General features: G+C 44.5%; 1 protein-coding gene across 3 annotated transcripts in view; it reads left to right on the top strand.

Annotated features, from left to right (window-relative positions):
- Arhgef37 (Rho guanine nucleotide exchange factor 37) overlaps window positions 1-21,133 on the top strand; it is a 44,584-nt gene that overhangs the window by 5,550 nt on the left and 17,901 nt on the right. For all 3 annotated transcript variants that reach the window (XM_029472268.2, XM_021150706.3, XM_029472267.2), the window contains exons 2-4: window positions 7,045-7,241; window positions 8,386-8,509; window positions 12,946-13,093. In XM_029472268.2, coding sequence (XP_029328128.1) covers window positions 7,056-7,241; window positions 8,386-8,509; window positions 12,946-13,093 — 458 coding nt within the window. In that variant the 5' untranslated portion in view covers window positions 7,045-7,055. The remainder of the gene's footprint in view (window positions 1-7,044; window positions 7,242-8,385; window positions 8,510-12,945; window positions 13,094-21,133) is intronic.

Here is a 21,133-nt window from a genome sequence, read left to right as displayed (position 1 = left end):
CAGCAGCTGGGCATGGTGGAGCATGCCTGTAGTCCTCATACTCTGGAGTCCTTTAGAAGAATTAAAGCTAAGTGTGGCCATGTGAGAGCTGGAGCTAGCCTGGGAAACACGAGACCCTGACCCTAAAGCCTATGAACAGGACGTGAAATCAGATTTTCTTGGCTCCAGGCCTGGGCTTTGATCATCATCGTTTTTACAGTTATTTTTAGACAGAGCAGAGCCATCAGATAGTATGTCTGTTTTATATCGTTTCTGAGTGTGAATATTTTTCCTCTTATTGAAAATAGATTTTTCCCCCTTACATGATGTATCTTGATTACAGTTTCCCCTGTGTCTACTCCTCCTAGTTCTTCCCCACATCCCTTCCCATCCGGATCCACCCGCTTCTTGTCTCTCATTAGAAAACAAACAGGCTTCAAAGGGATACTAATAAAATATTCTGGAATAAAATAAATATAATAGGAAAAAAGACATTAGAATAAAACAAAACAAACAAATAGAAGAAAAAGAGCCCAGGAGAAGGCACAAGAAAGTCTGCATACTCAGGAATCCCATGAAAAGACTAAGCTGGAAGCTATGTATAATGTAGGCACAAAGGACCTGTAGGGCTGTTGGCCCTCAATTGCTGGGCACTGAGCATGAATCTTAAGAGTATGGTTAGAAGTGGAACTTGAGAGATGGCCCAGCAGGTAAAGTCACTGGCTTCGCAAACCTCATGGCCTGAGTTTGATCTCCAGAACCCATTCAGAAAGCTAGAATGGCACTCATTCGTAATACCAGTAGGTAGAAGACAGGAGCATCTCTGGGCGCTCAAGGGTCAGCTAGCCTGCTGTACAAGGCCCAGCATCAAACAACAAAGAGACCCTACCTCAAACAAAATGGAAGGCCAGGACTGAAACCTGAAGTTGACCTCTGACCTCTCTACCTGAGCATGCCTGTATATGTAAGATATACACACACAGATACACTTGGTAATCAAGTAGGGGCAGGCTTACAAGGTGATTCATATACAAATTTCAATCTCAGACCCCTCTGAGCTTGAGAGCTGCAAGCTCTTTGTATAGGAATTTTTCTTCTGACTGCTACAGAGGTCTCATTAACCACACCCTTCAGCCAGGGTCCCCTCCAGGCCACTATTGTTTTTATAGGTGTTCCTCAGTAGGGTCTCTTACTATCACAGCTCCTGACCTTCACCTTGGATAGCCCTCCATGAACCATCTTTTCTTTTAAAATTTATTTATTTTATGTATGTAAATCTGCTGTCTTCACCAGAAGAGAGCATCGGATCCCATTACAGATGGTTGTGAGCCATCATGTGGTTGCTGGCAATTGAATTCAGGACCTCTGGAAGAGCAGTCAGTGCTCTTAACTGTAAGACCTCCGAAGCTGGGCCTCTGCTCAAGTCCTGGGATGAGCTGGCCAGCACCCCAATGACTCAAGAGAAAACTACACCTGATGCAAACTGCAAGAGGTTTTATTATCAGCTAGCTGAGGAAGAACTCTTTCTGCTATGCAGGGCAGGGGAGTTCGACCCCGAGTGGTGGTGACAGTAGGGGGCTTTTAACAGCTAGCTGAGGAATTGGGAGGAGTTGGGAGGAGAGTTCTTCTCTTCTGGGTGTCCTTGGTGAAATTTACAAGGCAGGAGTGGGGAGTGAGTTCTTTCTGAATTTTTATCTCCATGTCCTCGGCACAGGAAGGCAGGCATCTCCGGTTGTAAAGTATAGAAACAAAAAGGCTTTTTGCTGGCTATAGAGAACAAAGAGCTTCTTTTTGGCTGTATTTTTAGAGATCAGGGAAAACAAGCTTGGGGAACGTCCAGGGGCTTTACCTTCCAGGGAGAAACACTCTAAGTTGGGTCTCACATAATCACTGAGCCATCTCTCCAGCCCCCTTCTTAATTTTTCATTTACATGTGCTTATTTGTTTCACATATATGTGTGTAGGTGTCTACATGCCATGGTGCAGGTGTGAAGATCAGAAGACAGCTTTTAGAAGTCAGCTTTCCCTTTCCACCTTGCAGGTCTTGGAAATTGAACTCAGGTCATCAAGGCTTGCTGGCATGCTCCTTTATCCACTGAGCCACCTTGGCCTCCCTCCCTCTGCTTGTCTAGTGGCGGTATCTTGCTGTACAATACCCACGTCAGGAAATGGACACTAGCATACTACATGTATGCGGTTATTTCACAGCATTTTATCATATTATTACTTGATGGGTTGCGTAACCTCCACTTATACATACATGTATAGACGTTCCCACCACAACAAAATGCTCCTTCATGTTCATTTCTATAATGTAGTCCCATTCATTTGCCTTCTAGCCCTGTCCCTAGGCAGACAGCCACTGATCCGTCCTCTGCCTCTGTAATTTCATATGTCATTTGGTGGAATTACTGAGGACAGTTACTTTCTAGGTTTTTTTTAACACAGTCATTTTCTTGAGAGCCCAACCAAGCCAATGCTGTGTGTCAATAGTTTGTGTTCATTTCTGATTGTTCAGTGATACCGACGGGCCAGTCTGCTCAATCATTCAGCCGCTAAAGGGCACTCTGATTGTCTTCTATGAGTCGTCACATATAGAATTTTGTATGGACCTACATTTACTTCCTCTGGGTTAGAGGCCTAGCTGCTTAGGAAGGTGATATGTACATGCCTCATTGGAAAGAAACTGAAGAATTATTTTCCAGAGTACTGTACCCAAGAGGAGTTGGAGCCATAGGGGAGAGGCAGATGAAGGGTACTTGTAATGGAATGTTCTAAATCTTGACTCTATCAAGGTCAGCAGATGAGTAATTGAATCATATGTAGTTTTGCAACTGACCATGTGTGAAATTGCATCAAGGGCCCATGTAGCTTCTCTGTGTAATTTAGAAATTTTATTTATTTATTTATTTATTTATTTATTTATTTATTTATTTATTGTGTGCATGTATAGGTTTGAGGACACTTTCTAAGTGTTGGCTCCCTTTTACCATGTGTGTCCTAGGAATGGAATTCCTGTCCTTAGACTTGGTGACAAGTACCTTTACCCCTGAGCCACCTCACTGGCCCACTGCATATGAATTTGAGCTACAGATCCAGCCCATACATTATTATTATTGTTGTTGTTGTTATTTATTATTACTAATTTAAATAAAATTGGAAAAATCTCATTTTTCCAGTTAATTTTCAGTTGCTTCACAGTTATAAAAATGTCACTTGAGCTGAGAGGCTGGCTCAGTGGGTTAAAAAACATTTGTCTCCAGGCCTGACAACTTTCATGCTTTCCTCTTGGAAGGTTTGGTATTTGAATTTTCTGAAATTGCCAGTATATGAACGGGAGAAGAGCACCACAGGTATATTTGGTCATAATTCTAACCTGACTTGGAGGCCCGGGGCTGGGAAACTGTCTGACTTTGACAGATATATAGAGATAGGACTAGAAAGAAAGAAGCATGAGCCATTATGAATACACCGAATGGGGAGCCCCAGGAGGCCTGTCTGTTCAGGTACCAGCCCTTTCTGCACAATATTTATTCTTCCAGCAATGGGTCAAGATTCCTTTATCTCTTCTGCATAAAACTCATTTTATATCTATCTATATAGATATATACACACATATACACATATATATGTATATGTGTATATGTATATATATATTTGTTTGTTTGATTGGTTGATTGGTTTCTTAGTTTTCTAAGAGTTGTCTGTGTAAATGTTCCCAATTAAATACCATATTCTATATTAATTCAACAAATTGGGCAGTGATGGTGCACTTGGGAGGCAGAGGAAGGTGGATTTCTGAGTTTGAGGCCAGCCTGGTCTACAGAGTGAGTTTCAGGACAGCCAGGGCTACACAGAGAAACCCTGTCTCAAAAAAACCAAAAAACCAAAAAACCAAAAAAAAAAAAAAAAAAAAAAAAGAATCTGTTCTCAAGGTATTCTCTAATCTTCTGACATTCTCTAGTCCTAATTGTTTTCCATTAGCATGAGGCCAGCTGTCAGTTCTAGTGTCCCCTCCCCTACCCCCCCAACCCCCCCACAGCGCCAGGATCCCATCGGTTCCTCTTCAGCCTGTTAATCACTGCTCTCCAATATCTTTCTTGATTTATTTCCCTGGTGGGCCGATCCTTTCCTCTGACTCACCATTTCACAAATGGAGCGTATTTCCTGGTAAGTTCCCAGTTGGCTAAGACTGGCCACAATCATTTCCATGTTCCCTCTACTGAGGGCACAGTGGCACCAGCCCACTCACCCCTGCTCTGATTTAGTTCCCTGGAGATTTCTCTTAGGGTTTTGTAAGCCCTGCTCTGGAGTTAAAGTTATATCCGTTCTGGCTTCTTTGAGTGTTTCATAGTAGAAAGATTTTCTTTTTTTTCAAGCCGTCTTGTCCATACCATGGCCTATTTATACAGTTTTAACATCTAGACACAACGAGTAGAGAGTACATGGGAGTTTCAGAGTTGAGAAGGGTGAGGACCAGGAATGGGCTTAGGGAAGAAGAATGCTACAGGTGGAGCCTGGGAGGGGTGCAGCAAGTGCAGAAGAAGCACAGGGCAGAGAGAGAGGCACCACCTTCTCTCTGGCTGGCTTCTGGCTGGGGGCAGTGAGGCTGAGCAGGAAGGAGCTATGATTCTGTGGGCAGCAGGGGATGAACGCCATGACTGCAGCTTGTTTCAGGGACTTTAAACTGGAAGCACATCCAGGATAAATGTGAATGGATGGCAGGGTTGGAGGGAGGTCTCAGTTCAGAAAGATGGTCCTGGAACCTTAGAAAAATCACCTGGCAAAGCTGGGCATGGTGGTGCTTACGTTTGATTCCAGCACTCAGGAGGCAGAGGCAGTGGATCTCTGAGTTCAAGGCCAGCCTGGTCTATATGGTGAGTTCCAGGACAGCCAGAGCTGTACAGAGAGACCCTGTCTCGAAAAACCAAAAGGAGAAAAAGAAGAAAGAAAAATCACTTGGTCATAGGCTCTAGGTCAAGATTGAGGTCTAGAGCCAGGAACCATGGGGGAGAAAAGGAAAGAGGACTTAGCCGAGCCAAATGAAGAAATCTGGGTCAACGACTGTGCTACCCCTGGGTATTCACCAACAAAACTCCAAGTCAGCACCTCCAGAGCCACACGCACAGCAGAGCACTTTTCAGAATACTTAAGCTATGGAAATAACCTGGGTGGCCTCCAGCCAGGGAGTGGCCAGGCTTTAATACAAACAGTAGGATTTCTTTTTAGCCATGAGGAAGAATGGAGCTATGTTATCTATAGGAAAACAGATGTACCAGGGACTGTCATGGTAAGTATGTCACAGGAAGACACTATCACAGGTCGTCACTCACTTGTGGACTTAGGTTTCCTATAGGTGCAATGGGGTTGGCATGAAAGGGAAGGGCTGCTGTTTATGGGGAGGAAGTGTTATTAGAATACATGTATATATATATATATATCTACATGGGCATGGCCTCATGAACCCAGCATAAAATATTTTTTATAAAAGATGTATGTATGTATGTATGTATGTATGTATGTATGTATGTATATATGTATGTATGTATGTATATGGTTCAGACACACCAGAAAAGGGCATCAGACCACATTACAGATGGTTATGAGGTTCCATGTGGTTGCTGGGATTTGAACTCAAGGAGCTCTGGAAGAGCAGCCAGTGCTCTTAACTGCTGAGCCATCTCGCCAGCCTCCCAGCATAAAGTATTTTTAAAACGAATGAGTGAGGGCCTGGATGACTCTGGGTCAAACTTTGGGAAAAAAAAATTAAAAGCGATTTTAGGAAAGTACATTGAGTCCTGGGAAATAAATTTCTTTTTTATAATCACTTTTTATTGATTATTTGAGAATCTCACTTCATGCACCCCAATCATGCTTACCTCCCAGTTTTTCTTATGTCCACAACACCCTCCCCCCCCCCAAAAAAAAAAAAAGAAGAGGAAAAAAAAAAGAAAGAAAAAACCAAGTCCATTTTGTGCTGTCTGTATACTCTTTGGAGCATGCTCACATTTCTAGTGGCCGGCCCTCTGTCCCCAAGGGAGGAGGGTTCTTTCTTTCTTCTCCACCTGCATTCTCTCCAGAAGCTATCAACTTAGGAAAGCCTTGTGGTGGCTGGAGAGGGGGCAGGGACAGCTCTCCCGCACGCACTGACATTATCGTGGCTTCAGATGTCTGCTCAGACAATGGACATCCGCATGGACTTCGGTGGTAACACAGGCCACAGGCATCAACACGACCCTTGGCCATAGGACCACCAACCCACTCATGGCCCTCAATGGCTGCAGAGACCACGGGCCTCAAACATGGCCTCAGGTGGCTACACATGCCACTCACATCAGGATCCCCCTCCAATCCATCTCCCAGGCAGCAAAGCCTAAAGACATTACCAAGGCATCAGGTAGTGGCAGAGATGCACGCGTATGTCCACATGAATCTCACAGGGCTTCATCCTGCCCAGGGCAGCCGCAGCATGGACCGCCTACACCAACCTGGCCTTCTGTGGTATTGAGGACCTTGGTGGTCCTTCGAGGGGATCCGATCCAGAAAGTGAACTTTTCCTCATTCTGGGCCTCCAACATGGCCCAGAGCTAGAAGAGTCCTACGGCTGGAAAGCAGGTCCGGGGACTAAGTCTGTATCTGCTTCAGCACCAGGCTGTTGTATACCATCCTGCCAACCCTACTGGGCAATGGCAGCGTGTCGGCCTCGGCACTCTCTCTTACCTGCCTCTGCCAATCACATCTCCCGTCCTGCCTCTCTCCATGGCGCATGTCCACATCTTTATCGTTGTAGTGGCGCCAGCCAACCAGCGCCTCAAGGCAGAGGCAACCCTTTGGAAATGAATTTCCCATATCAGAAACAACCTGAGCTGTTGTTTGACCTCTCGTATTGTTCAGACACCACCCGCAAAAGCCAACGGTTCACTGACTGTTTAATAAACAGTTGACTCTGTAGCTGATGATGTTTTAGGCCACTTGATAAGTAGGCTTCAAGTTAGGGGCAACATTTCCCAGGAGATGAAATGAGAGGTCTACCTTACAATTGGATTGAGATTTTTTTTTTTCCAGAATCTGTGGACATGGCTGACTCTGGAGCAGATGAGGCCTCTTCCAAGCCAGAGAGTCCTGAGCAGGAAGACCAGGGCTCTGAGGACAGATCGCTGCTCCATCAGAGGCTAGCCATCAGAGAGCTCATTGACACAGAAGTCTCCTACTTGCACACGCTCCGACTCTGTGCCTCTGACATCAGAAGCCACCTACAGCAGGTACTCATGTGCCCCACAACCTATCTTCATAGCAGCAGGAGTGGGCTGCCTCTAAGACCTGTCATCATAGATATAAGCTGCCAGTCTTTATTGACTGGCCATGTAGCTTTCAGCAAGGCCTTGAATGACTTGGGTGTGTCCAACTTGCAGCCTCTTAGCCAGAGAGGCCGAGGATAGCTATGAACTTAGCCCGACATAAAATAGTAAACTTACTTAAAGTATTATGAAAATATCATTGTTGTCTTCTTTTGTAACTCAATTTTGCAAGGTTAGTTTTTGAAGATATATTTATTTATTTTTAATTAAAATCTATCTATCTATCTATCTATCTATCTATCTATCTATCTATCTATCTATCTATCTTTCTGCATTGGTGTTTTGTATGCATGTATATCTATGTGAGGATGTTGGATCCCCTGGACCTGGACTTACAGAGTTGTGAGCTGCCTTGTGGATTCTGGGAATTGAACTCAGATCCTTTGGAAGAGCAGTCAGTGCTCTTAACCACGGAGCCATCTCTCCAGCCTGTTGAAGATTTATTTTTATGTGTATGAGTGTTTGATGGCATATGCTTAGATAACTGTGTGTGCGCCTGAGGAAGCCAGGGAGGATGTGAGATTCCCAGGAGCCAGAGTTACAGATGGTTGTGCGCTACCGTGGTGGGTGCTGGGAACCTAGGTCTTCTGCAAGAGCAGCAAGTGCTGAATGAAACAAGCTATTGGACAGACAAGGAAGGAGCTGGAGCAGGCTGAAAAGCCTTCAGGTCCACCTCTGTTAGTCTACTCCCAGCAAGGCTTACCTCCTAAAGGTCCCGGAGCCTTTCCAAATAATGCTACCAGCTGGGGAAGCAATATTTAAATACAAGAGCCTATGGGAAACATCATATTCAAATCATAACACTGACCCCTTGCCCCAAACTAGCCCCCAACCCCAGTCTTAAGCATTCCTTCCATGCTGGACACACCGAACTTGATGTCTCTTAATGTGGGGATCTAACTTACAATATTCTCAAATCTTCCACAATATTGCATTGGGCAGCCAGTCTTCCCCAAGAGCGATATGGCCCCAGATAGCATGAGTGCCCAGGTCTGTTCCCGAGAGTCCCCTACCAGACCCCCACTCTCTTCATTTTTGTTGCTTCCAGCTGCCACCAGGCGATCTGGACATCCTGTTCTCCAACATCGATGACATCATCCAAGTGAGCAGCAGGTTCCTTCGAGGGCTGCAGGAGACAGCCTGCAGGGAAGAGGAGCAAGCGCACCTGATTGGTAAGCAAAGGACCCAGGTGCTCACCAGCTTGCTTGGCTTGCTTGCCCTCGGCTCTGTCCACGCAGCCTGTGCTTACTGCAGAACTGGCTCCCGAGCTCCAGGGAAAATCAGCGAGGGGGAAGTCTGGGCATGTCAGAGGGGGCAGGGCACTCATCTAGTGTCTGATTCCTGTGGCCCCACTCACGGCTTCCTCGAGGTGAAGCTTTTAGCACGTGTACCTGGGAGGAGATGCTGAAACCACGGTTCTTCCCAGTTTAGACTCAACACGATACTGATTTATTTTTGTCTTTTATATGTATGAATGTTTTGCCTGCATGCATGTCTCTGGACCACGAGAGTGCCTCGAGCCTGCAGCACATGCCCAGAAAGGGGCATTGAATCACTGAATCTCCTGGAACTAGAGTTACAGATGGTTGGGAGCTGTCATGTGGGTGTTGGGATTTGAACCCAGTTCTCCTGAAGAGTAGTAAGTGCTCTTAACTGCTGAGCCATCTCTCCAGGTTCTATTTTTTATTTTTAATTAGTAGATTTTATTTTTTTTAGAGCATTGTTAGGTTTATAGAAAACTGACCGTGGTACCAAGCGTCTGAATGATCTCAAACCTTGTTTTTAATGCAGCAGTCTTCTTTGTCTCTTACCCCTACGGTGCTACCCCAGTTCATTTACTCTTCCCACCTTCTCCCTATAAGTAACCGGATTCCTATTAGAAGACACAGAACACTTTAGGAAACGAGCCTGTTTCATCTTCTCCACTTGTTCTAGCTTTACGGTACCTGCTCTCGAAATTAAGCTGACATGAGACCCCAGCTCAAACCCCTCCCTCCGCTCCCTGCCACCACTGGATTCCAAACTGAGCTCCTGGCTGCACCCCACTTACACTGATGCCCCCGGCAACTTGGCTTTAGTATCCCATGTGTTTCCGCCCCATGTGCCTGGCTCACTTTGTTCCTAGACACACCAAGGTCTGTGGCTGTCCTCAGGCCAGGGTTACCTGACTCTGGGCCTTGCTATTGTCATCCACAAGCTTGGGAGTCACCCCTCCCCTGGGCTTTCTGGGGCTGGCTACCTTCCTCAAAAAGACACCCCACCCCCCCACCCACACTTAGTCTTTGATGTTGATTTGGCTTTACTTTAACATAGTCATCCCTTGGTATCTACAAGGGCAGGTTTCCCCTCACCGATGCTCAAGCAGACCCCTTGTGTAAAGTGGCACAGTATTAGCATACACCCCCTGAAGCTCCCCTGGACACTTGGAAACCATGCTCGAGGGTTTCTGACAGCACTGGTCAGGGGTTGTGGAGAAGGTTGTGGATGGAGGCAGCAAGAAAAGGTCTCACATGTTCACAACAGACACTGTTTTCTTTTATAAAAAGTGTTTGATACAATTTAACTGTAGGACATAAGAATGATTTTTTTTTTTTTAAAAAATGATGAAAACAGCATTTTAAATAGAAGTTGCATGGGGAGTTCTAATATCCCATTAATGTGTGAGGATGTTCAACCTGCTGATTAAGGGAAATGAATGGAAACTACAACAGGAACAAAGCAATGTTTTTTGTTTTTTGTTTTTTTTTTAAAGATTCATTTATTTTATGTATATGAGTACACTGTAGCTATCTTCAGACATATCAGAAGAGGGCATCAGATCCCATTATAGTTGGTTGTGAGCCACCACGTGGTTGCTGGGAATTCAACTCAGGACCACTGGAAGAGCAGTCAATGCTCTTAACTACTGAGCCATCTCACCAGCCCCACGTCTTTTGTTTTTGTTTGTTTTGTTTTGTTGTTTTTTGTTTTGTTATTTTTTTTTTTTTTTTGTTTTTTCGAGACAGGGTTTCTCTGTGTAGCCCTGGCTGTCCTGGAACTCACTCTGTAGATCAGGCTGGCCTCGAACTCAGAAATTCGCCCGCCTTTGCCTCCTGAGTGCTGGGATTAAAGGCATGCGCCACCACACCCCGCTTGTTTTTGTTTTTGTTTTTTTTGAGACATGGTTCTCTGTGTAGCTCTGGCTGTCCTAGAACTCACTCTGTAGACAAAGCTGTCCTTGAATTTGGAGATCTGCCTGTCTCTGCCTCTCAAGTGCTGGGATTAAAGGCATGTGCCACCACTGCCTGCTGCAAGGAAATTATTAAGATGGATGCTTCAAAATCCAGAAAAATTTGAGGTAGAAAATTTCACACCTAACCTTGTATGGTGGATCACAGTTAAAAGACAGGTGCACCAGAAATAGGACAGAAAAATAAAATAGGGCAGAACTGGGCAAGAACTGTGTTGGAAATATATATATATTTTTTATTATATATATTATATATAATATTTTAATATATATATTACTAATATTCATATGTTATCTTGGACCCCAGCCCCAAGAGATTTCATTATATATATATATATATATATATATATATATATATATATATATATATATACAAATATCCCCAATCTTGAAAAATCCAACACCGGAAGCGGTGCTGGTCTCAGGCAGTTTGCACAGGTAATTTCAACTGGTCTGTATAGGCTATTGGCCTGCTGTCTATACAGGGCTTCTTAAACTACACTCAAACTGCACACATAGGTTATCAGCCTGTTTTATGATTCTACACAAGGATCCAGCTCCACTCACAACTTTTTTTTACCTAAGAAAATTTTACACAATTCAGGGGTGGAGTATATTGCTATCTAATATATATATATATAAGCCAGATGGTGATGATGCACATCTTTAATCCCAGCACTCAGGAGGCAAAGGCAGGCAGATCTCTGAGTTTGAGGTCAGCTTGATCTACAGCCCTGGTCTTCCAGAACAGCTAGGGCTATTCAAAGAAACTCTGTCTCAAAACAATAGCAAAAACAAAAAAGCAAAAAACAAAAACAGAAAACCGTGAGCATTTACTGACAATCACAAATAATTTTAAGACATGTCTTCTATATTCATAGTTTTGCCACTTATTAAGGTTGAAGGCAGCAGGAATTTGTATCACACAAGTTTAATTTCAGTATTCAGGAGGCAAAGGCCGGCTTGGTCTACAAAGCAAGTAGTGAGACACTGTCTCAAATACAACAACAATAACAATTATGAAAACAAATTTCCATACTAGTGAGATATATGTGTTTATTTTTAACCTAAAGAATTAAGTCTTGGTTGAATATCAGATACTTTACAACATAAAACATCCTCAGGTTTTTTTTTTTATTTTTCTGAGTTGATCAATATTTTGATTTGACCATTATCGATGTTGAGAATTCCACTTGGTCTGAATCTGTAGTACAATGACAGAAGTGTAGGGGGTCTTTTTCCTTAAAAAAAAAAATTAAGGAAAGTACTGTTCTAATTCCAAGCCAAAATTTGACCACTTTTAAAAAACTGAAACTCCAGTCAAGCAGTAAATTTTATTTTTATTTATGTATGTGTGTGTATCTGTGTGTCTATGTCATATGTGTTAATGTATCTCTAGAGGCCAGAAGAGAGCTTTGGAGTCTCTGGAGCTGGAGTTACAGGTGGTTGTGAGCCACCTAGTGTGGTTGCTGGGACCTAAGCACAGGTCCTCTGACAGAATGGCAAATTATTTCTATGAACCACTAAGCCGTTTCTCCAACCCTCTCAAGCAGAAAATACTAAAATCGGGCATTCTATCACAAAGTGATCCAAAGATACACTAACTTGCTACATATGGAGTGACAGTAGAAAAATATTAAACGTCTCGTTTTCCACAACTAAACCAGTCTGTTTCTGTAAGAGCAGAAAACCTTGTATATACAGAGAAGATGCTGCGACTCCTTTCATATCATCTGGGGGGTCTCAGGTCTGAGAGGTATTGCAGGCAGTGTTCACTGGGGTTGTGTAGCATGAGGTTACCTGCAGAACAAAGTGCAGATGTTTCATGTGTTCAAAACCAAGGCTGCAGAGGAAGTTCCGTGAGCCCGCACAGGTGGGCGTGGACAGAAACACCTCAGGTTCATATTCAGTTTGCTTTAGAAGTGATCTCCGGTTACTCTGGGTTTGGAAAGTTTTTACTCTTGCCAAACTTTCCCAGACCCCACATTTAGGTCTGCAGCCAGCCCTACCTGGGGTTATGACCTACAGTTTAAGAACCTGGACCCCCAGGGCTAGAGAATTGATGGGTTAAGAACACTGACTGCTCTTCCAGAGATCCTGAGTTCAAATCCCAGCAACAACATGGTGGTTCACAACCACCTGTAATGGGATCTGATGCCCTCTACTGGTGTGTCTGAAGACAACTATAGTGTACTCATATAAATAACATAAATAAATAAATCTTAAAGAAAAAAGATATTTAAGAACCTGGACCGTACAGCATTTTGTTACCCACTCAGCAACGTCATGAAATGGCTGGAAAATAGAAACAGACCTCCGCAGAGCAAACTCTACCTCCCACCTTGTAACTGATAACCCTTGTTGCTTGCTGGCCGTCAGGTAACTTATTCTTGGAATTCCAAGAGGAGTTTGAACAAGTCTATAAAGTCTACTGTGCCAACTATGACCAGGCCCTGCTGCTGCTCAAGGCGTACCAGAAGGAGCCAGAACTGCAGAAGGAGATCCAGGGCATCATCGAAGCTGCCATGTGAGTACCATGTCTGGTGACAGTTCAAGTCTTGATCCTGCTGGGGTCTGCCCAGGCTGCTTGGGGCCTGTGTCAGCAGCCAGGCCTCTCTCTCAGTCAGGAAGGCCTTGCTGCCAGTCAATGTTCAAGTCTCAGTGGTCTCAAGCAAGGCTCCAAGCTTCCTTATGTTCCTGTGTTTCCTGTCAGTTTGGATTTCTATGGATAGCTCTTTTGCATGTACAAGTAGTTACAAATATACAATCTTATTTCCTGCCTTCCTCCCTCCCTTCCTCCTTCCCTCTTTCTCTCCATTCCTCCCTCTCTCCTTCCCTCCTTCCCTCTCTCCCTCTTTCCCTCCTTCCTTCCCTTTCTTCTTCCTTCCTTCCTTCCTTCCTTCCTTCCTTCCTTCCTTCCTTCCTCCCTCCCTCCCTCCCTCCCTCTTTCCTTCCCTCCTTCCTTCCCTTCTTTTTTTCCTCCCTCCCTCCCTCCCTCCCTCCCTCCCTCCCTCCCTCCCTCCCTCCCTCCCTCCCTTCCTTCCTTCCTTCCTTCCTTCCTTCCTTCCTTCCTTTTTCTTTGTTGTTTTTCCAGACAAGATTTTTCTGTGTAGTGCTGGCTTTCCTGGAACTCAGTTTGTGGATCAAGGTGGCCTCAAACCTGCTTGCCTCTTCTCCAAACTGCTCTACCACTCCCAGAACACATATCGTTTTTTTTTTTTTTTTTTTTTTTTTGGTTTTTTGTTTTAAACTACTACTTCTACTTCTCTATCTCTACCCACAATAGGGTTTCTTTGTAGCCCTGGCTGTCTTGGAACTCTCTCGATAGACCAGGCTGTCCTTGGAATTCACAGAGATCCTCTGCCTGCCTCTGCTTCCCTAACCTGAGTTCTGGAATTAAAGACATGCACCAGCATGCCTGGCTAAACTTCTAACCAGAAGCCAGTTACATTTATCTCTTTCTTGGAGGTGCTTCCACTTAAATACACGTCATTCCTCATCTTTTGTATTCAAGAACACATGTGGTCATGGTCACTGGTGCTATGACATTATCTCCCTGGAACCCTCTGCGTGATACAGTTAGAACCCTCACTTAGTAATTGTGACCAGAGGTTCCTCTGCTCTGGCCCAGCCCGATGAGGAAGCTATTGGATCACATTCTAGGGCACGTGGGGGAAAGGAACTCCTTTAGGGGCTGAGGTTTCTGGGTGGGGAAAGGCACCTGTGAGGGCAGACATCAAATGATACAGGACAATATCATCTGTAATGGTGGCAAGATGGAAGGAAATTCCCAAAATCAGAGAAATAAAGTCAGTCATTGACATTAAAACTGTGCAATAGATAGCCTCAAATGTCAGAACTTCAGAGACCAAAGAGATACATAAAGATAGGACTATAAAATAATGCTTAGGAAAAATAAATTCACATGCACACGCTTGTTCCAGGTGGTCATGCCAGCTTGCTTGACCCGTGTCGCTGTGGGTGGACATTCAGTTTGTTTTCATTCTCTCAGTATTATGGGCGGGGCATTTTTTTCAGGATTTGCGGTCATCTTACTCTGCTGCAAGGCATATTTTTCAGAAGTGGGGTATAACTAAAACCTCCCTGTAAAGACGTGCCCATTTATATTCCTGTCAACAGCACACGCTTGTCTCCCACATCCTTGCCAGTGCAGCATGTCACCAAACCTTAGGAGGCTTGCCCTGGGTTAGGTCAGGAGGTGCTCTCCGGCTGGCTTTATTTTGCCTCTATCTTACAACAAGTTGGCCATCTCTTTGGACATTGAAGAGTCCTTTGTGGATATTTTCTTGTGACACATTCTGTTTCTATATTAAAGAGATTGTGTGTGTGTGTGTGTGTAAAAACAGATTTCTCTTATTGTTTGGGTCATTTATTCATTATTGGTTCACATTTTACTATTTCCCTTCTATCAAAAATTTATATATTTCTTTTTTTTACATTTCTTGACAATTTCATCCATGAGTGCTGTATTTATATCATTTCACCCCACCCAACCTTCCTCTGCCTCCAACTCCTTCTGGGTCCCATTCAGCTCCCTCTCAAGCTCAAGCTTCTTCTTCTTTAATTATTACTGTTGCACATGTATGTATATATGTAACACACACATATATATGTATGCACACACATACATATATACATATCCTGCTGAATATATTTAGTGTTGATCATATGTATATGAGCTGAGATCATAAATATAGACAAGGGCTGACCACGTGGGATTAGATAACCTAGCAAGAGAATCACACTTGCAGAAGTCAGATTCTTCCTCTCTCGGTAGCCATTAGTTACCTGTGACTCTTCATCCAGAGGGTAGCTGTTTTTTGTTTTTCGTGTTTTTGGTTTTTAGTTTTGGTTTGTTTGTTTAAGAAGCCAAGGCAGGAGAATTGCTATGAGTTCAAGGCTCACCTGGGCTACATGGCAAGCTCATATCTCACAATTCCAAAACTTGGCTGGATGGAATACTGTACACTTTTAATCCCAGGACTCAGGATTCAGAGGCAGGAGGATCTCTGTGAACTTGAGACTGGCTTGCTGTGCATAGCGAGTTCCAGGCCAGCCAGGCTTACATAGCAAGATCCTGCTCGTAAGCAAAATCCTCCAAAGCCTACAACAGTGAAAACCCAGAGCCAACAAGAAGCCCCAAATACAACTTAAGAAGCTTGCCAAGAGGGGATTGACGGCCAGGCTTGAGAAATCAGGGTGGCGGAGGCAGGACAGGGAAGCCATCATTACCTCACACAGGCGCTTCTTTATGCCCTAGAGAAAGCGCTGAGCAGGCAGGCGAGTGCACGCGGCGTGATGTGAAGCCGGGCCAGCCTTTCTCATCTGCCTCGCCTTCCTCTCAGTCTTCCATCTCCTTCCATCCGAGTCTCCTTTTCACTCATATCTGAGATCCTCTCCTCAAAAAAAAAAAAAAATGTCTCATAGGTCTCAAAAACATAGGCTTTTGTAGGGCTATTTATTAGATGTGAGGCAGACTACAAAAACCAGGAAAGCTAGAGCCCAATGTGGGACAAAAGGGAGCAGTGGAGACTGTGGTAAAAGGGAGATGGCAGACCCTGTTTAGAGCATAGAATGGCTTTAGGAGAGTGTTGCTGTCAGTAGCTTTTGCTAGGTAATAAACAACCTAAAACAGTTCCTTAAAACAACATTTACTGGGCTGGCAGGGTGGTTCAGTGGGCAAAGGCACTTGACTGCTGCCACCAAACCTGACCACCTAAGTTCACTTCCCAGAACATGGTGGAAGTAGACAACAGTCTCCCACAACTTGTCTTCTGGCCACATACATGTGCTGTGGCCCACCTGTGTCCACATACATACACTCAAATAAATGTGCAAATATTAAAAAAATAAGATTTTTCAGAGAAGCAGAAACTTAGGTGGGATGCCTACCATGGGTTCTGTTCCTGCCCTCCCCCCACCCCCAGCCTCCCAGCCATGCTAGAAGCAATAACTAGTTGGCAACGAGGTTTCTGCTTGTTCTGTATGTGCAGCTCCGGAGCCAGGCCCACATGGTGGCAGATTGGGTTCAGCCCCTTCCTATGAGAGCCATTTCACATCTCAAAACCAATTTCCTTATGGGTCTGATGGGAGTCCTAACAGGGCTTGGTGGAGCGTAGACACACGACACAAGGGACGCTAAATAAGTCCCAGCTATTCTTGTCATCTCAGCCAGACAGGAATCGTGTCGCTCTGCAGTTCTCGGTCCTGTCCGTTGCAATGTCTCCTTTTATACCAAGTATTAAATGTGTTTATTATCCTGAAATAAACCCTGGAAAACGGAGCCTGCCTATAAACGAACTGGGAGAAGTCAGTGTGATGCTAACTCTAATATGAAGGAGAAAGGACGGGGAAGCATTTTCTAGCAATGTGGCTTTCAATGTACGCTTGGGTACCAGCACTCCAGAAGCTGCGAGGAAGCACTCTAAAATTAGCTTGCCTCTCTACGTAAGAAGTAAGTTTGGAGGTCAGGAAAGAAAATCCTGAAGCTGCTCTGTTTAAGAAGTACAAGACGCTTTGCAGTTTCATGAAGTCCCATTCATCAATTCTTGATCTTAGATCATGAGCCATTAGAAATTTTGCCCTATGCCAATGAGTTCCAGGCTCTTTCCCACTTTATCCTCTATTAGAGTCAGTGTATCTGGTTTTATGTTGAGGTCCTTGATCCACTTAGACTTGAGCTTTGTACAAGGTGACAAATATGGGTCTATTTTCATTCTTCTACATACAGACAGCCAGTTAGACCAGCACCATTTATTGAAGATGCTTTCTTTTTTTTTTTTTTTTCCATTGTATATTTTTGGCGTCTTTGTCAAAGATCAAGTGACCGTAAATGTGTAGTTTTATTTCTGGGTCTTCAATTTTAGTCCATTGATCAACATGTCTGTCTGTGTACCAATACCATGCAGTTTTTTTTTTTTTTTTTTTTTTTATCACTATTGCTCTGTAGTAAAGCTTGAGGTCAGGGATGGAAATGGAGAGGAGCCTGAGGAAAAAAGGTCCAGCAACAGGCCCAAAGTGGGATCCAGCTCAAGGGGAGGTCCCATGGCCTGACTCTATTACTAAGGCTATGGAGCACTCACAAAAATCGACCTATCGGCCGGGCGTGGTGGCGCACACCTTTAATCCCAGCACTCGGGAGGCAGAGGCAGGTGGATTTCTGAGTTCGAGGCCAGCCTGGTCTACAGAGTGAGTTCCAGGACAGGCAGGGCTATACAGAGAAACCCTGTCTCGAAAAACCAAAAAAAAAAAAAAAAAAAAAAAATCAACCTATCATGACTCCTCCGAAAGACCCAACAAGCAGCTGAAAGAGACAGATGCAGATATTTGCACCCAACCAATGGAGAGAAGCAGCTGACCCCTGTTGTTGAATTAGGGAAGGCTGAAAGAAGCTGAGGAGAAGGGCTATCCTGTAGGAAGACCAGCAGTCTCAACTAATCTGGACCCTCCTCCCCCAAGATTTCTCAAACACTGGACCACCAAACAGGCAGCATACACCAGCTGATATGAGGCCCCCAACACACATACAATAGAGGATTTCCGGGTCTGTGTTCATTCAGAGATGATGCACCTAACCCTCAAGAGACTGGAGGCCCCAGTGAGTTTAGAGGTCATGTGGGGTGGGGGATGGGGACATCCGTGGAGACAAGGGGTTGGGGAGGAGGTATGGGATGTGGAACAGTCAGAGGGGTGGATGGGGTGGGGAGTAAAATATGGAATGTAAAAAATTAAATTAATTAATTAAAAAGAAGAAGTACAATAAGATGAAAGAGCAGAGGGTGTGTGTACCCAAGGACCACAACCCACAGGGAAGGCAGTCCTGACTTCATGTGTATGACACACTAATGATAATGTAACATGATAGCTCACACACTCAGGAGGTCAGGAAATGAGAATGGATGATATCCCTGTAAATAGCCTGAGTCTTTTGTATAGAAGGTGGTGTATAAAAAGCTGGCTAGTGGGCTAGAGAGATGGCTCAGCGGTTAAGAGCACTGACTGCTCTTCCAGAGGTCCTGAGCTCAATTCCCAGCAACCACATTGGTGGCTCACAACCATCTGCAATGGGGTTTGATACCCTCTTCTGGTGTGTCTGAAGAGAGACTCATATAAATAAATAAATAAATAAATCATTTTAAAAAAGGAATTAAAAAAAAAAAGCCCAGTAGTGTGTCGTGTGGTTGGATCGAGTCTGAGAGTCACAGAAATATTTTGGCTCATGGAGTCAGAGTATATTTTGAGGCCCTGTTCAGACTCTGAGTGTTCAGAGGGACATGAGAGTCCTGTGCTAGTCTCTGAGTCTCTGTAGCACAGGTCTGTATGAGGGTTATTGCCATTCCCAGTTAGTGCTCTCTCTCTCTCTCTCTCTCTCTCTCTCTCTCTCTCTCTCTCTCTCACTGCTTCCGACATGTGGATGGAGATGTGAGCTCTCAGGTATTCCTGCTCCCATGCCTCTGTTCCACCATCATGGACTATTAACACTCTAACACTGTAAGCCCCAAATTAAATTCTTTTAAAAATTGTGTGAGTTGCCTTGGTTAGGGTGTTTTGTCACAGTAGTAGAAAAGTCAGACCGAGGTCTCAGAACATACACTGACGACTTCACCTTTGTGTGGATTAGCTGTCAGGGTAGCCTGACCTTTAAGACAGAGACGAAGGCCTGGACAGGAAGCTCTATATTAGGAAGGAGCTTTCACAGAGTGGTGTGGGAAAGGAGGCATAGCAGAGGAGGACCAGCCCTGGAAACAAATGCTTTAGAAGGCTGGCAGGCGCAGGTGCAGCGGTGTTTCGAGAAGGCAAATAACCTGTTTCCCTTCATCAGCTAATTGTGTTTGGTTTAAATATGAATGTAATACTCAAATTATACGCAAACACATGAAGTCCATTCCCAGTTGGCCTTCCCGAGGGATGGCCATTCCCTGTTTAGTTTTCTTCTGTATAGTTACAGACAGAAAGATACAGAGGCCGGTAGGGAAGCAGGAGGAGGTGGTGGTGTTTTTAAAGAGACGCCTTCGCTATTCTAGAACTTTTATTTAATTGTAGCTGTGAACATTGTCTCCTGACAGTGTAAGTGATTCTCCTGTGTTCCTTTTAGGGCTGCATAGAGCTTGCTCCAGGACAGCTCGTAGATTTTGCTTTACTCCCCTATTCTATTGGTGGATTGTGTTTGTGTGTCTGTGTATATGTGTGTGTGAGTGTGTGAGAGTGTGTATGTGTGTGAGAGTGAGTGTGTGTATGTATGTGTGTGTGAGTGTGTGAGAGTGTGTGTGTGTGTGTGAGAGAGCGTGCATGTGTATGTGTGTGTGAGTGTGTGTGTGTGTATGTATGTATGTGAATGTGTGTGAGTGTGTGTGTGTGTGTGAGAGTGAGTGTGTGTATGTATGTGTGTGAATGTGTGTGAGTGTGTGTGTGTGTGTGTGTGAGAGTGAGTGTGTGTATGTATGTGTGTGAATGTGTGTGAGTGTGTGTGTGTGCGAGTGTGCATGTGTATGTGTGTGTGTATGTCTCTGTGTGTGTGTGTGGTGTGCAGTCATAGAATTGCTGAACAACTTAACCTCTACCCTTGTTTGCTTGAGCTAAGATTTCTGTGCGTAGATGTCTAGGCTGGGGTTGGTGGAGCAAAGGTATGTTTCAAAAATATTGCCCAACTGTCCCAGATCTCAGCCAGTGACACTCCCGAGAGAATGTAAGAAGCTGTGTTCTGTCAAACTCCCTCAGCCTTCTGTGTTGTCCTTCCATTCCTATCATCTGTATGAGATGCCGCATACAGTTTTCCTCTGTGCTAATTTAAGAAAGCCACAAATGTGAGTGAGTGGCTTCCACCATTCTGTACTGATTCCTTGGTGACATTAAAAAAAATGCAGTCATCTCTTTAAGGACCCCTAGGCCTCTGGTTTGTACTATGGTGACAGTTGTCCCTGGGAGACAGCTGGCTCTTTCCCGTGGAATGTCAGCCTAGAATGAAGTTCCCAAAATACCCGCCCACAGTTATCTGAGCTCAGGACACCCTTAGGGAGAGCAGATGGCCAGTCCAGGTGAAGTCCACCCGTTGCCCCCTTCGGGCTCCCACCTGCTATGTCTATTCTTAGCCTCTGAGCTGTTTCTTTCCCGAACTTTGGTCTAAAGAGTTTTCCTTAGGAAGGACTTGGCTCTGTTACAGGGCCCCAGAGGCTGGCCCCTAGGAACACTTGTGATTCTTGTAGGAGGCGCACTGAGACAAGTTAGGGGCTGGAATTCTATACACCTCTCAGAATCTGAGAATCACCAAAGAAAGCTTGCTGCTGGAGCCTCTCCCCAGCGGCCCTTGACCTGCCTCAGTGCTTAAGAGCATTGGCTGCTGTTCTGGAGTACCCAGGTTCGATTCCCAGCATTCATATGGCAGCTCACAACTGTCTGTGAGTCCGGTTCCAGGGGATCAGACACCCATGCACAGACATACATGTAGGCAAAACACCCACCAATGCACCTAAAATAAAAATAAATAAATCATTACATGGTTTTCTGATAACAATTCCAAACCCATAGAAAACTAGGATGATATGATGAA

Source organism: Mus caroli, unplaced genomic scaffold, assembly GCF_978045245.1.
Source record: "Mus caroli unplaced genomic scaffold, Mus_caroli_1 scaffold_19, whole genome shotgun sequence".
NCBI lineage: Eukaryota > Metazoa > Chordata > Mammalia > Rodentia > Muridae > Mus > Mus caroli.
Note: the sequence above shows the minus strand (reverse complement) of the source record. Positions and strands in the feature narration are given on the sequence as shown.